This window comes from Dufourea novaeangliae, unplaced genomic scaffold (genome assembly GCF_001272555.1).
Source record: "Dufourea novaeangliae isolate 0120121106 unplaced genomic scaffold, ASM127255v1 scaffold33, whole genome shotgun sequence".
Taxonomy (NCBI): domain Eukaryota; kingdom Metazoa; phylum Arthropoda; class Insecta; order Hymenoptera; family Halictidae; genus Dufourea; species Dufourea novaeangliae.
The window spans coordinates 46,509-64,446 of record NW_015373915.1 but is presented as its reverse complement, the minus strand read 5'-3'; the positions used below and the strand labels follow the sequence as shown (position 1 = coordinate 64,446).

The 17,938-nt window shown below is 38.0% G+C and overlaps 1 protein-coding gene across 1 annotated transcript in view; it reads left to right on the top strand.

The window, feature by feature from the left end:
• Positions 1–16,730, top strand: part of LOC107194208 (cyclic nucleotide-gated cation channel alpha-3-like) — a 201,289-nt gene extending 184,559 nt beyond the window's left edge. The window contains exons 12-13 of the mRNA XM_015583797.1: positions 6,825–7,151; positions 16,462–16,730. Of these exons, the coding sequence (XP_015439283.1) occupies positions 6,825–7,151; positions 16,462–16,730 (596 nt within the window). The remainder of the gene's footprint in view (positions 1–6,824; positions 7,152–16,461) is intronic.
• Positions 16,731–17,938: the final 1,208 nt, after the last annotated feature.

Sequence of the window (17,938 nt, the reverse complement as noted above, 5' to 3'; positions counted from 1 at the left end):
CATATGCTATAAGGAAAACAAAATACTGCTATTAAACATAACTTTAATGTATGGCCTATATAATTACATACTAGTTGTATAAACTATGAATATATTACAAAACAAAATAGATAACATTCTGATAAAATGTAGAATATAAATAATGGATGTAACTAAACAAATACAAATTAATTTTGTATACTATGAATATATGGAAAAACAAAAAAAAGATAAGTTATTCTGACAAAACACAGAAAATGAATGTTTGGATATTAATGTTCAGGATTGGTTGGGCCGCGGCATGACGTCATGCGCGCCGAGAAGCCAGCGTCGTCGCGGCGAGCACGTACCGCGCTTCTCGCCACAAAGTTCGACGATTATCGTGGCGAATTCGGCAATCGTCGCCAGAGACTAAGGCCGGGATTCATAGTCGCTTCTTATGCTTAAGCATTTCCTTAAGCATTTACTTAAGTCGCGCCTCGATTCATAGTCGAGAAATAAGTACTTACTTAAGAATTTACTTAACCATTTACTTAATAAAGAATTCTTATTTGAATCGTGATTCATAGTCAGTTCTTAAGAACATCTTAAGCACGTATGTATTCACAGTCATATAAGAACTTTTTATTCGGGATATAAAGCGACCATATTCTTCAAAAGTTAGGTTACAATTCAAGTCGACGTTTGACACGACTTAAGAATATTCTTCGACCTATCGTATAAAAATTTTTTAAAAAATTAAAAAATAAAATTGAAATTTTTATTTATTTTATATATATAATAATAATTACTTAATTCAAAATTAATTAAAAATAAATAAATATATATTTATATATAATAATTATGTAATTGGCTTGTAGTTAGTAAGGTAGTAAATAAACAAAATTCATTTTAATTCAGTTACTTGTGTTTAATCAAGTTAATTAAGTGAATTGTTAATACAATATCCTTCTTAATCTATGAAACATTACAGCTGGTGATCACTGATACAATAAACATCCCCCAACCAATGGTGTCCAGGATTATCCTAATAATCGTAGATTGCTTAAAGACTTGGGAAAGAGAAATGGCACATATGATATTAATCTTCCCAATATTGATAGTGCCATTGATTGTACGCATATTAGATTATTTTCTACAAGACTGCAAAATATTAAGGAAATTTAAATTAGATAATTACTTTTAAAGTTGCTCCATATTTTCTTTTATAAAATGGTTTATCAAATGATTTATATTTTATATATATACGTTTTAAACTAGATTTTTAAAGTAACTATATTGTTTAAGGAAACAATAATGTTTAAAGTTCACTGTGTGACTAGTGTGAAACTCCAAAGAAGTGACTACTTCAATCACTTTCAGGTATAGTTTCATTGCCATTTCCAAATATACATCATACAATTTAACAAATAAGAAAACTTTTCACCTTTGTGAAAATTAAATTAGATGCATTATATTTTTCGTTAATTTCCCTCCAACCTTCCTCCTTATCTTTCAGCGGACAGGTAACACTCCTCTTTTTTCGATATTCTTTCAAAATTCGTATAAATAAATGCTTTTCAATATCACTATAATGCTTTTTTGTTGAAATATTTTTTTAAGATTCATTGCCACAGAACTGCACAGAATATAGCACAGAATACTTAGCACGTGGTACACATATGGGAAGAATAACGAAACGCAATGCAGACGTATTTGCAAAATCATTTCTCATTGGGTGGTACAGCGGAAAGTTTCCGATGTTTGCCCAAGGTAATATAAGGTTTGCTTAAGCATTTGCTTGACTAAGAAGTTCTTAAGCATATACTTATTCAATAAGGACTTCTTAAATTTTGACTCTGAATACACGAAGTCTTAAGTTCACCTTATTCGAATAAGGCGATCTTTGTTAAGAAATTCTTAAGCGAATGCTTCAGGCGCGACTATGAATCCCGCCCTACGAGTTACGTCGCGCGTGTAGCGTTGAGGGACGCTAGGGATATGACGTCCCAGCTACTGTAGAACGGAGGTTAATGAATGATGCCACGTATATAGAACAAAGACTTTATTAGAGTCGAGCACGTGAATGTGCTGTAGCGACAGCGGACAAGATGGATCTGCTGCACGCAGGCGGCAACGCGATGCATGCGCCTCTTTCTCCTCGCGGGAGAAGGAGACACTACGCAGGGAGAGAGACGGCAGTATCCGCTCCCTACACTGATGTGGCCACGGGTGTGCAACCCAGAGGTTTTTCTTGGTCGATTTTCAGCGCCATTGGTGATATGAGTCGATACTAAAACGAGTGCCGGATATCCGGGACGCGTTTGAATTTCGGAACGATTTATAATAGACGAGACGGTGAATGACTGGCGGCTACTGTATGAGATCGTGTATAATAAATTTGAGTTATAATAAATTTGATATTAGGTGTTCTAAATTTTAAATAATTAATGTTTAAAACTGCAAACAACTAACATTATATTTATTATAACAAATTTATCACACACGATCCCATGCACTAACCGCCAGTCACTCACTGTCATGCTAAAAATTTTACATTACATACATACAGTATACAGTCAGTTATTTCCTAAAGTATTTGAAATACCAGAAAACTCTCGTGTTTCAAATAATTTAGGAAATAAGGGACTGTATACTGTATAACAAACAATACATACGATACATGCATACTACATTCTCCTATACTTTTTTACATAATAATCCCTAGCCATCTTGCACACACAATCATGCACGCCTTCCGTCCGTTTACCCCTTAAAAGTAAATTAACATTTTTTACATAACTTAAAATGAAGAAATTAACAAACTTATTGACTATTATTTTATATAAATTATGATACCTGCAATTCAAAAATCTATTTGGCACATGCTTCATAGAAGCTGCAAGTAAATGTGCCCTTACACGATTAAATGTTATAAATTTAGAAATAAAAAAACTATTAACATCTATTAACTCCGAAAATATTGCACTAAAAGAGTATGGGGCCGAATGAATGCATTTGGCCTATACTCCATACTACTTATAATTGTACTATTGATATCGGTATGAGTTGCAAGAATTTGTGCCTTGCAAAAAAAACAATTCTTAACATCCTTTAGTATTCTCTTTGCAAGGCATCCAGCAACATATGTATGTGTGTGCCTTACTGCGTGTGTATAGGCGCTGCACACTCATACGTATATTCTGGTATTTCCTCAAGATCCGTTTGAAATGATTGGAACGCATCGTTTTCGGCTGCACCCGTTAGAAAGAATTTCATGGTGTCCAGTGCTTCCCCATTGGCACTCTCACAAACTTACCCAGTTCCTCAAACTGGCTTAATAAGTACTCAGGTACACACAATAGAAGCTCTCTTCTTCTGTATCCTATTGTTTTTCAGTCTATGTCTGTTCTAAACCTAGATAGACGTCTCCTGTCGGTCGCGTGCTGGCCACGGCCGTCTGTTGGCGCTCTGTTCCCCTGCGCCTGATTGGTGAGCTTGTACTATGCGCCACACGGATAATCTTAATGCCGACACCTATGGGCCACCTCGTACAATTACAAGGATATCCTTCTCTAGCCACTGCCTCTCTCTCTCTCTCTCTCTCTCTCTCTCTCTCTCTCTCTCTCTAAAAAGACCGTTGCTGTGCAAGGTGCCTACGTGACCGCTAGCACAGTTTTTTCTACTATTAACTGTCTAATTACCCGCGACGAGCCTTTGTCTGCTTCTATTTGTGACGATACTTTCTTCGAGAAACGTGCGAATTAGTTAAGGGTGCTCCCTACTTAAAACACTGTTATATAACCGGCGCTCCGGGTATAATAATTGTATCTCTATTTTCGGTGCTCCGAATTATTGTGTTTTAATCGTTATCGTCTTTGTTATATTTATTTATTTGTGTACAGTATGTGACAATAAACTGTCAATTGTTTGTTACAATCCAAGAAAGCACTTCTTCGCATCCTATCTCAAGCCTTAATCTCGAACACAAAACGAGTGAAGATAACTATTTTATCAAAAATTGTGGACGCAATTCATCATGGTATTTATACTGCTATCACAGATTTTTTGACAGATAAATATAAAAGAACATCTTACTAGACAGTAACAGTGCATTATATAAATGATTCGTGAAATTTAGTGTCGAGAGTTGTTGACGACAGATGTTCCAGATGAAAGCAAAACCGGCAAGAATACAAGAGAATTGTACTGTCGTTTTCAACATTTTTAAATGTCACTGTATATACAACCTAAAATTATTAATAAAAGGTTTAGAAACTGTAAAGAGACTATTTGCTGTGCGCATTGCACATTGTTTGAAATCGTCCCTTTCAAGTGTCTGCCAGCGAGTAGTCTTGAAAGGTCGTCCATTCCCGAGCAGTTCCACAAACGAAGGTAATAGCAACACTGAACGTATGTACAGATATTCTCACGAAAATCAAGAACTGGGAAAACAGATTAGTTCATGGATAATCCAAGACGTAGACAAGTGCAAGAATGTTTCAAAACAATCCTATTGAAGTAGGTTTAGATTTACAAATCTTTAAGCTAAGTGTCAAGGGTACACGGTTAAGGGGACACGAGAAAAAGTCGTCATCGCTTTAATTCAAGGAAAGCGGAGATTGTGTGAATGTTAGAAGAAATATGTAATCGATTGCTTTTGAAAATTGTGTTATGTGGAATACAAAAAGAAGACTTCTAATGTTAAAAAAATACGAGAACCAATTTATCATTACATAGTTCAGTTCTTCTTACATGCAATTTTATGCAAGTAAATACCATTCCTTCAGTTGATTTTGTTTTTATTTTTATTTTTTTGCTTCTTAATAATATTTCATGGTACTTTTACAGCAATTTCAATCAATACATACATTAAAATTATGTCATTGAAATCAACCCTATATTCTGTGATACTAATGTATAATAACGGAGAATAATTACAACTTTTTATTAAATTTTTATATAAAAGATATTTTGGTGGTAGCGTTCTGCTGTTCCATAGTATACATTACATTTTTTAAACAAAACATGTTACAAGTATTGTTGTTGATTCTTTATTTCAAATTGAATCAAATTTCTGCATGTATCTATAATTTCTTCAATTTGCTACAATGCACGCCACATTGTTTCCTCATAAAATAAAATAAAATCGCGGGTTACTATAATAGCTGTCGAATAAAGCGCTAGTAAAGTCGCAGGTAAAGAGAAGCTAAAGACACGAGTGCCAACGGGTAACTGCGCGGGCCATGAGTGGGAAGATTACATGCTGCGATAACTTCGAGCGGGCATGGGCGGCTAAAAATCTACGCAGACCCGCTAAACCGGCACCGGATTTGGACGGGCTTGAGTGAACCGAAACACGACGGGTAACGGGCGGGTAGACCCGTGTATATCTGCCCGTTGCAGGCCCCTAATATGTAATGAAAAGACTCGTTAATAAAGATTTTAAGACCTGTTCAATTGCACGTATATTCGATAAATCATTAAAGTCGCGGTTCTCAAAGATGAGACTCCATACGAAACAATTTGGTAATTATATAGGATAGGGTACACCTCACTAACTTCAATGACCTTGATATACAGAATGTTAATAAAAATATGAGACACTCACAGGATGGAGGCTTTGTTTCCAAATTATTAATTGTTGAAAATACAGTAACACTACGTGTGAAATACGTCTGGCGCAATGACTGGTGTAACCGAAACCCAACTAATACACGGGGCTCGATCAATGACCTAGACAACTTTAATGTATAAAATAAAATGAAACAAATGAAATCAACTCGTAAAAGAGTTGAAGAGCGCGCCTATCAAGTAGGACAACTTGTCGCATCTGATGCAATTTAAGCGTATTTTACCCGTATTTTCAACAATTACTAACACTGAAACGAAGCTTCAAACGGAATTTCGCCATTCTTGATTGTCGTCTTAGTTTGGCGTGTAGAATCCACCCTACGGAAATGTCCCACATTTTTATTCACGCTGTGTATACGAGGTCTGAGCTAACTTGATCATCTCGAATAATAACTTAACGGTACATTTTATGAAAATTTTGAGGAAAAGAACTTAAATGGCATCAAAGGACATATCTTATAAGGTACGTGCTTTTTTGTGGGTGGAAGCATTTCAGAAATTTCAGTCACCTTGATTCTTTTTTAACGGAATGGCTTATTTTTTGTACCGTAGATCGATAGAGTATCAAATTTTGAGTATAAATGTGTTGACCTTCATACATCCTAAACCTAATAGTTAATGAGATATTTACAAAATAGTACTGTATTGAAGTCGCTGTATTGAAGTTGAGGGGCATCGGTTCGAGCACCTGTAGCTTCAGATAATAAGTACGTATTAAACATTATTTTGTAAATATCTCGTTAATTAGGACGTATGAAGGTCAACACACTTTTATTCAGAATTTGATACTCTATCGATCTATGGTACAAAAAATAAGTCATTCCGTTAAAAAAAATCAAGGTGACCTTGTAATCTCTGAAATGCCTCCACCTACAAAAAAGCACGTACCTTATAAGATGTGACCCTTGATGCCAAGTTCCACGCCTCAACGTTTTCATAAAGTGTACCGTTAAGTCATTATTCAAGATGATCAAGTTAGCTGAGACACCCTGTATAAAATTACTCAGGACATTGACCTTTATGACATACATCACGGTCATTGAAGTCGACGAGGTATATTATATTCTATATAATTACAAACAATTTTATTCTCGATTTTGTTATTACACGTAAAATCATCTATTTTTCAGTTGTACCACGAATTTTGTCGAATTCTGTATTATTCTCCAGTAAGAATACCAACATCATCTGCTCTGCTATTTTATACGTACATAGGTAAAATAAATTTTCAGCTGCAATGGGACGCTGCCAGAGCACGCCAGGACTCGTGGAATCACGTGGTCGTATACCGTTAGAGGAGATGTGGGTTTCGCCTGTGGACATGAAGTCACCTCATACGTATTCAGCCAGTCACTCATTGTACTCCCCTAGCCCAAGTCCGGTAATATCACGCAGTTTGCTGAGCACTGGAAATAATGTCAACGCGAACAACGTTGGAAGGAACGTGGAGAGTCCGATGAGTGCCACAAGCAGCGGCCACAGCAGCGAGAATCAAACCGCCAAGGTACCACAGACTGCTGCTACACAACCCTCCACTGGCAGACAATCTACTTACTCTGGCAAGTATTTCATCTCGGAGGGTTAAGTACTCATTGTCAGTCAGGGTTAAGAATACCTTGGTCCCTTAAAATCTTTAATCTTTTCACCCCCCCCCCCCCACGCTTGTTATAACTGACGTCAAAACAGTGATCCGTGGGTACTAATACCAACTATATCCGTCATCCATAGACTATTAGATATAAAGTTTTAAATAATAACAAAATATAATATTACATAAGCATTGTCTTTATGTGAATTCGATTTTATTTTTCTACGTGACAAATTATATTAATTTCAACTTTCGGTAGATATACAATATTTTATTGGTTTGCAGATTTTTTTTGGCCAACCCAATATGTGCACATACTAAAAACCATGAAAAAAATGTATTTTTTCGTTACTAGTAACATGTACAGAGTGGGTCACTTGATATTATCGTCTTCATTTACGTCAATATGATTATCTGTAGAAAAAACTAGATTATAGTAAAGATGCATAGTTCGAAGAGGGACATAAAATTGGTCAAATTAAATTTTTGTAGATGGACACTTCAAAGATTTGAAGGCGACCTTTCCCTTTTAAAAGGGTGCACACGTTTTTCTATAGCAGTTTTGTAGTACAATTTTTTAATACAACCATCTCAGGTCTTAAGGGCCAAGCTCTGTTGCATGTTTGTAGCGAAAGCAAAACCGCGAGAAGAAGAGACCATCACTCTGTTACTAATGTTAGCTTTACTTACTGAAAAGGTTCAATGTAACGACAATTCACACATCGACATTTTTGAAATTGATAAAATAACGATTCTTCGACATTGTGAAGTCGATGTACAAATCAAAACATTTATTGAGTGTTCCGTCGTAGACCAGGAACAACGACTGTAGATACCGTTAACTTTTATTATTTTACTTCCTTTGTACGTTCAGTTAGACTTTTTCGACACCGGCCACTTTCAATTTAGATTCGATAACATAAAGGTATAATATACAATACACCCGACCATTTGGTCCGCAGTCCGCACTGACTCGCAAACAATGCGGTCATAAACCCTACCGTTGGAAGACTCTCGAAAATTCGTCGCGGTCAGGTCACCTCGTGACCACGTGCGAGACATTTTTCTGGCGTCCGCTTCGCCCTGAAGAAGAGGGCGTCACCTCCACGTCGGTTGGAAAAACTCAGGAATTTGCCTTGCCCTGTAGGGCATAGCCAATTAGGGGACGAATTTTGGTAACGCCTTCGGCAATCCTCCAAGAACCGCGACGCAAAATATGTATGTAATGTTCGACAAGACTCATTTACAGCAACTCGCGATTCGTCAGCTCCAACGGTCGAGCAATCATACGAGTCATTCTCACTTACAAGAAAATTGAAACAGTTGCCTAATATTAATTTGGCGGGTAGCAGACGCAACTGTACGCGTACCACGATGGTCGAGCCTGGGATTTACAACTTCAGGCGAATTCAAAAGAGAATCCACGCGGACGGACGCGACATCGAGTGATATTTTCTTACATTCTCCGATGTTACGCTCCTTCGTATTAGCCATTGTAGTCGAAGCTGTTGCGTATACTTTATTCATCAAATGTCATCATACAAAGAAATTAAGACACGATATGTTACGATATCATGTAATGAATCGATGTACTCACGATGGTCCATGATATTGTCAGTAATTTAAGAATGATCTAACAACGATCTACTAAGTAACTAATCCTCAGTCATCCGCCACATTGAATCACCAACTCTTTTGTGTAGGTACCCTTTAAATGAAAATTTATTTTTACTTTCATCTGTATAAATCACATATTACCGTTACTACATTTCAATACTAACAAGAGGAAGACACGGTTGTAGAAATCGCTTCTGGAACGGCACTATGTGGAAGGTATAGTATACATTAGAACTGTGACTTTATACGATACCCGGATACCCGGATATCCATGAGATATTCGAATATATGAGACAATCGAGAATTTCGATTCAGAAGTCGATCGCAGCCCCGTAGGCATATCGCGCTATTTAGCACTCGCGTTACATTGAAAAAACATGACTTACTGGTTCTTATAATATAATTGCCAAAGATGGAGAAATTAACTTCTCCAGAGACGCGTTTGGGATAAATTAATGGCTTTTTGGAAAAAGAATCAAATATTTTCTACTGAAATCTGACACACTTTTTCATCGTAATGGAAGCCATATTCTCCTAAAATTTCGAAACTCTATGTTGAAATTTCTCCAATTATTAAACAATTGAAAAAAGAACTTATTTTAACAGGTTCGATTCTTTTGTAACTGAATAGGTCCACCCATTTTAATGTACTATGTCTCATTTTGTAAGTATTAATACCTACATGTTTTATTTGAACCTTTTTTCTCTGAAATCATTATACTTCCTTCTGTACGCGAAAAACTTGTTTTTCACACACTTTAGAATTTTTTTAACAATATTCCCCACAACATTTTACGAGTTTCAAACATATACATTTCATTTTTAATGATCCTCCGAACTATTTTACACAAACAAATACCTAATTAGAATTCTTTTTTGTCCAAAGTCTAATTCGACTGGACTATTATTCGAGCAGACAAAAATTATTGAAAGTTTTATTTTAAGTCTTCAAATAAAGATACAGATAAAAGATGCAAATTTTATTCGACGCTACAAATGAAACGCTATTTTAATAAAAAAAAGTACTTTCATTCGTTGATTAAACTCTCATCGAATAAATTGGTTCATTCAATTTTCTTTTTGCGTCCTTCTGACGAAATATATGTGTACGCATATAACACTCGTATGAATTACGTCAATAAAAGGTAACTAAATATCATTTCAAACAACAGATGTGTATAGTATTCCATGTTTTTTGTATATGCAATACCCGGAATATAAATTGTGTAATTCCATTGATTAAAAAAATAAGCATCATTACAAGTACGAATTATTGTTGCACACATTAGTACGTAAGTATTCTTTCATTCTCGAATCTCTTTCGCTAGCGCCATTCTTTTCCTACGTTTGGCGAGAATAGAAGTCTTGTAGCCGTAGGTATTCCATCGTTCTCCTGTTCGGCAAAATTGTAATGGGGGACATGAGGCAACAGCGTAAGAAAGCTCTCGATACGGTCCGGCAACAATGCCTTCGCGTAGCAGAATACTGAAACCCAACTTGATGGTATGTAACGGGAAACAAAATTTATTTGAAGGTAATGCCGTTAGATGTCGTACCATCAAGCCGTCCCGGGTATCGATTATGTGTTTTCGCTAGCGCCCGATTGATTACATCGGCACTTCGATCGATTCGGAGATGGCTCCGAAGGAGTCTCCCCCTTAATACGCCAGCGGCTTCCCTTTTACGAGTCGACGGCTGAAGTATTAGAAGCCAAAGAAACATTGACAGCCTGCGTATGGACGAGACAACATTAATGCAACAATACAACTTTTTTTTCTTTTGGTTATTTAGTCATACAAATTGTATTAACATATTCATGAGATTTTTGTGGTTACAGTGATACTAAACACGATATAATTTGGATCATTTATAATTTATCAAAAGTGATAACAGAAGAATGTGAGTTAACATAAAATAAGTATTTGTGATTCAAAGTATGTCGTATTTGTATCATATCAATCGGAAAAATCTGACAAATATGTTAATAAAATTATCATTAACAAAAAATCAAGAATAAGAAAGTTTCATCCTTGCATTAATATTGCCTCAATGATATGCGGTCTTTTAAAGTTTATCGGCTGCCTTGACCGCCGCTGCGGACAAAATACAGAGGCGAGTTACCGAGCCTCGGCAATAAACTTATGAGAGGTAAAACGTGTATTAGATTTGTTACGCGGAATTTAACTTTTGGGCCCCGGTCAGCCGTGTGACCGTGGTCCGCCGCGAACAAAACCCCTGTCTCGGTCTCCGCGACTATTCGCGCCTCCGGAAGTTGAACGCCTGGCACTCCCCGAGTACCGGTATCGGGTAGGACTTCCAATACCTCTGAAATTTACTTAGAGTGGAGACTACGAAAGAGTGGCGGTTACCGGCTAACACGCAAAGGGGTCGAGCTTCGTAAATAGAATGCGGAGAGACTCCTCACGGCAGGAGGCGGTTCACGAATAAACTGAGATCATTCTGCGTTAATTTAGACGTTCATTAACGCCACGCGTCTACCCATGAGGGCAACGCTCACAATAGGTGGCAAACAATAACAAATTCGTCCGAAAGTTCGGTTGTTGTCGCGCTACAAACTAAACAACATGCAATTCAGTTACGGAGCCTCCGCTCGATGGTATACGCGGTACGCTACGTGTTCAGGATTGGCTGGGCCGCGGCATGACGTCGTGCGCGCCGAGAAGCCAGCGTCGTCGCGGCGAGCTCGTACCGTGCATCTCGCCGCGAAGTTCGACAATTGTCGTACCGAATTCGGCAATCGTCGCCGGAGACAAGGAGTTACGTCGCGGGTAATCATAGTGCCGACACCTGTGGGTCGCTTCGCATAGTTACAGCTCTGTCCTTCTCTAGCCTCTACCAGATCTTTGTCTGGCAGTGCGCTCTTTCTCTCTCTTTCTCTCTCTCTCTCTAAGAGGACCGTTGCTGTGCGAGGTGTCTACGTGACCGCTAGCACGGTTTTTATGTTATAAACCGATTCTATCCGTAATACGCTCCATGCTCGAATTTGGATCGGTCACGTTACGCTGGCAAAAAGCAGCATAACAGATTAGATTAGATAATGTCATGCTCCAAGGCCACGAGCAGGGTGATGTAATGCCCAGTCTACTCTAGTACCTGAGGTCCAGGGGTGGCGTTACCTGGGGTGTCTTAACCACAACGTTTTCCACCTGTCCCAACTTTTTAAGGCCCGGGCCGCATGGAGGATCGCGTGTACTTATCAGGGAATGGAGAATCATTAGGATCGTCACATCCCTACCTAATTTATAAAGCTATGGATTTGAATGGCGGGGCAACCGATCCTTCATCTCCGGGAGGTGAGTACCAACTCACTCTTTCTTCACCCACAGGCCGAGTCTGTACAAATGGGGGTATCATCGTCGTATCATCATCATCGAGAGAGAGAGAGCTAGATCGCCTACTTCAACGCTCTAACATGACCTACCTACGTCCCGAATGGCTCAGGAACACCCCCTCCCCGATTTACCCTTTTCAAAGCTACCACCCCCCTTCCCACTGGATAATAAGAAGAGAGCGCCGGCGCTCCGAATAGGTAGATGGAGCTAGCCGGTCTCTAGTAGAGTCGTGACCGGGTTCGCACTACATTATTCTCCTCCTGGAAAGCCCGAAGAACCATAAATGAATTCTTCGCCATTGAAGTTACTCTCTCTACAGCTAGGTATGAGTTCAAGATAGTAAAACGACGAACAGAGTATGTCGTGCCCTCTACAGTTTGTATCACCATTATATTATACTTTTTATCCTCACCTTCCTAACAATCCATTTTGTCCATTGCTCCCCCCTCGAAAAATGCAAGGAACGCGACGCGAGACGATGGCTCACCTGACTTTTCTAAACTCCTCCATGAGGGCAGTTCGTTCGGGTGACCAATGGCCACATCTGGGCCACCACCCGCATTCCGGGTTGAGTCGCAAGTCCACTCTCCGGAGCTTATGTTCCAGCCTCTTCGTATGTCTGTTTCCCTCCTCTACCTGAAACAAAGAGTCACCCTCTCTTTAGCATCTTGTCCGGAGTCGAAACTCCAGACAGGATCCCAGGCGGCACCGCGTGGAGGCGAGAGGGTGTGATTTTCGGGGCCTCCACACTTCTTCGACTGACTAAAACATGCTTATGAGATGTCGGATCCATCTGACGTATCAAAACATGTACACCTCTACGATAACTATCTATAAGTGATCCTGATTTTTAAGCATCAATCGAAGATTTACTGTATCTGACTACAGTCATACATGGTAGCGAAAGGGTTAGAATTGCATAAATATGCAAAGTATGTTTGGTTGATGACTTACTGCTTTCTTAATACATTGTATCCATACATTTGTAACGTCCGAAACTGTATAAAATATATTAAAACAAAAATAATTAGGAACAATTATACTTCCTCAACTGATGAAATAAATTATTCCATGATTCTGGTATTTGCAAAATAATCTGAGAAATGGTAATTTATAACCGCAGTTTAGTAATTACAAAGTGAAGGGCAACAGAAATTCCATATTTCGGTGGATAGAATAATTGTTGTAAGAGAATCGATAAAGCGCAATTATAATTGGGGAATATCGAACATCTTTGTAAAGTTTAATGTAACTGCTTTACTATTTTACCTCACCAAGTACATACAGTGTATAGATCAGAACTGCATAACTTCTGCTCCCGAAGTCAGTCTCCCGCTTCAGGGGTACCCCCACTACGCGGCTCAGGCTGCCTCGCGCGCTACTTACAGAGCGTCGCATGCTACGGCGCTACGGCCCGTATGGGGACTGGTCTTCCCACCAGTGATGCCAGAATCGTGGAAGTTGGTACCCTCATTATGATCTAGCGTTGTCTCCCACTTTACTTCCACCGTGCTGACACACAAGCATACATCTACCCATGTCCGTATGCGCTGCCCATTCGGGTCTTTCCGCCCACTACCTTCGTTACCCAACATCGTAAACAGTCAGGAGACTCCGTTGGAATCCCACTTGGCCGAAAATCCACGTTTTCGACGCGATGCCCTGCAGCCTAAGCACAGCACGTTAGCTAAAGTCAGTCGACCCTGTTCGAATCCCAATGTGGCGATTTTACTTTTCATTTTTAATTATTTTATAGTTTCACTTTGTAACCTATCAGTAAAATAAAAATTTGAAAAATATTAATTTGCATGATATTTAGAAAGAAGGAAATATATTGTTTCCTCTTCAATATTTAAACGTTATATTTTATACATACTTATCATGTTATGACTACAAAAATTATTCTCACAATTAGATGTTACCGTTATTTTAACTATTGGAGTCCATAAATATAAAAACATTCGTAGAAACATCCATTAGATTAAAATGTTACGTTATAAATATATCTTCAAACTTTTTAAAGGATATAGCCGGATAAGGGGGCCAAAAATCTCTATTTAATGGCATGCGAAAATTCTGAAAATAATCTGATAGGTAGTATTTACTGGGGCACGTATTAATGATTTTCTTCCGATTTTTCAGTTGAGTGTTTTAGTTGTGAAAATTCAAAAACGGTCTCAATATTTTTAAGATTTTTGGTAGGGTGCGCTGTAGTTTTAAAAATCGAAGACCGATATTTTCGACGTTTTTTCCGTGAGAAAATAACTTACAGATATTTAAAATTTTTATATTTCCGTTATTAAGTAAGTATATTATACGATTGTAAATATTTTTGAGCATCCCGACTGCGGAATCGGGATGAAGTTTCTTGGACGCTGTCGGGTCCCGCAGAGATAGTATTAAGAGTTTTTTTGTTACATTGACTACATATTTCCTTAATTTGTAAGTAAATGACAATAAATAGTATTCTTGTTGAGAGTATAGGCTAGGATAGTCATATTATTAAGGGCATCATGAAGGCGAAATTTAAGGAGTTTTTATATACATTGTAGATTAAAATATTAATACTACAAATATATAATACATTATACTTATAAATAAATATTATACATTCTCGTTTAGTTACAAATTGAAAAAAATATGTAATGAATGTAATAAAAAAAATCTTAATACAATCTGCGGGGCTCGAACCATGTTTAAAAAACTTCACACCGGTTCCGCAGTCGGAACGCTTAGCCCAGCGCTGGGCAGCGTAGAGGCACCTCGCGCGCCTGTTTCCCCTTCCAACCCTTCCAACCTGTCACTCCATGGTAACGGTGGACGGTGGTGAGGACAAGTTTTAGCTTCCGGGAGCTAACTTTGCCCCCCGCTGGCTTAGCCACTAACGACGCTTTTGAAATTCAAGGAAATATTTTACCATATATTAAGTGTAGCACGGTTTTAATTGAGTTAATGCGACTTCTACAATTTATATACTGTTTTACTGGATATGGAAATATTTACAATCGTAGAATATATTTATATAATCCTTCAACGCCCAGACTCTTAACTCGTTGTTTCAAAGTTATGAGACTGATGTTTATGTTGTATCTTGTTATTTTGAAGTCCAAACATCAATACCTATTTTTTCATTTCTTTTCCTTGCTCAGAAAAGTTAGATATTAATCGGCAACAGAATTGGACGCACTTTTAGAATCATTATTGAAGCGGTGCAACACTAGGCGTTAAAGGGATAATAAAAGAAGTACAAAAATTTTAAATACCTGTAAGTTCCCTTTTCACGAAAAAAACGTCAAAACCATCGGTCTTTGATTTTTAAAACTACAGTGGACTCTATCAAAAAATGTTTAAATGTTGAGGACATTACGTATGATAGTATGTCGTTACTATGAAAGGATACATATGGTGCTGTTAGAACCTCGATGAGAAAAAATCTATTTCCAACACTTTTATTTTGTGAATTTTTACAACTAAGATACTCAACTAAAAAAAAAAAAAAAAAAATCAGGAAAAATTGATTAACATGTGCCCCAGTAAATAGTACCTATCAGATTATTTTCAGAATTTTCGCATGCCATTAAATAGGGATTTTTGAACACCGATCAGGCTATATCCTTTAAAAAATTTGAAGATATATTTATAACGTAACATTTTAATCCCATGCAATAGTTAAAATAACGGTAGCATCTAATTGAAAAAATACTTTTTGTAAATATAACATAATATGTATGTATATAATATAAAATTTAAATATTGAAGAGGAAACAATTAGGAGGTTACAAAGGAAATTATAAAATAATTAAAAATAGAAAGTAAAACCGCCACAGCAAGATTCCAACGGGGTCTCCCGACTGTTGCTCACGCGTTTAGATTTAAACTTTAGGTTGCCGTCGCGTTGCGTCGAAAACGTAAATTTATAGGGTCTCCAAGATTTCCTCATTGTTTACGTTGCCGGGTAACGAAGGTAGACGGCGGAAAGACCCGAACGGGCAGCGCACACGGGGACAGGGCTAGAGGTATGGATTTAGGTATAAATCAAGATTTCCTCATTGGAATTAGGTATAAATGTACCTATGTTTTGGTACCTCTTTTAATTCTACGAGCATATATTAAAACGAATTTCTATCAAATTTGCATAAAAATTTTATCTCTGCCATCGACAGTATCGACGGAAAGAGTTTGTACCATCTCTATTAGTATCTGCATTTTAAATAACTATAATAGATTTGCATCTGTACAAGAATAAATTAAATTGACGATACCGTGTTGATATATGTAATTGCTTATATTAAAAGAATTTTTTGTTTGTAGGCATGACCTGTAACAGCATGACACAATTGATCAGCGAAGGTGCTACACCGCTGTTAGGCACTCACGATGCACTACTAGCCGAGATCAAACGTTTACGGGAACGATTGATCTGTCTAGAAACTGAAAACGCAGCAATGAGTGTAAAGCTCAATCAACAGCAATGGGAAGTGGAACATCGATTGACTGAAATTGAGATGCAGATTTGTGGTGCCAGCTCGACATCCAGCGTAGAAGACAACAACGAGAGGAACCGAGAAAGTATCATTTAACAAGAAACTAGGCCGCGAGAGCGCGGCAAAACTAAGGTGGGACAAATACAACACTACTTGACGGATGCCACTGACAATAGGTAAGGTGTGAATATAGATATAACATTACTGAATTGACACTGCTTATAGAAGGTGTTTGTTTTAACTGAGCACGGTAGACTATCTCTTAAGGAAGTGAAGGTGTCAAGGAAATGTTCTTACAAAACTTGTTTTGTATGAAGGGGGACGTAATGTGGTATAAATAACTTTTTGTAGGTAAAGTGGCGGGAGGGACTTCAAGGTCAAGTTTATGCTTTTGAATGGAATAGTATAATTTTTTTATCGATAATACGATGGCGTATGCTGAGCAAAGATCAACGATGTATCACATAAGATTATTGATTGTAATAGAAGGTTAGACATTAGTGAAATTCGAAGGAGTCAGATCAACGTGATCACAGTTCGCGTGCTACCAAACCCTACGTAACCGTGTAAAGAGTGACGCTAATTTCACGATTGCCATTAAGGTGACTACTTACAAAGGAATCGCTAAGGCGCGGTAATCGCTTTTGAAACAACACTAGGTACAAGTTGTAGTACACACATACAGAGTGTTACAATACCCTAATTGGTTTTCGTAGAATAGGCTTTCATTTTCGAGATATTCTGATTTAAAGTTTCCTACAAATCTAGTCCATTGAACTCTATACCTGCGTTTCGAAACGCGCCGCTAGCCGCAGCTTTCAAAAATGTGTGTGCTGGGATCGCTCTGCGCTGAGCGTGTTAAAAGAGGGCTCTTGGTCCAGCCCCATAAAGAACACACGCGAATTACGATAATTGACCGAACACTTGGGACATTTATTTCAAGATATAACACAGTAAAAAGTCGTGGACACTGACGCGTTGCGCGTGCGATAACAATTATTGGATGTTGGCAACAAAAGAATAGTCTGCAACAATGACGAGATGCGCGTGAAAAAATGTCGTGTGAGAATCGTACTGGTATTCTTTGTATTCTGCGAGCTTTCGGCGTAAAAATATGCTCGAGCACCGAGGGCCATTTTTTGCATAAGCCGGCGGTTGACGTTTCGCGAAATTGCGTGATATTTCTAGGAACAAGAAGCGCGGCGGAATCTCGTGAAACCCTGCAGTCGCGCAAGCCAGCCTCGCAGTGTCTGTACATAACTTTACGCCGTTGCCACATGTCCGCCATTACAATTCTGCTCATT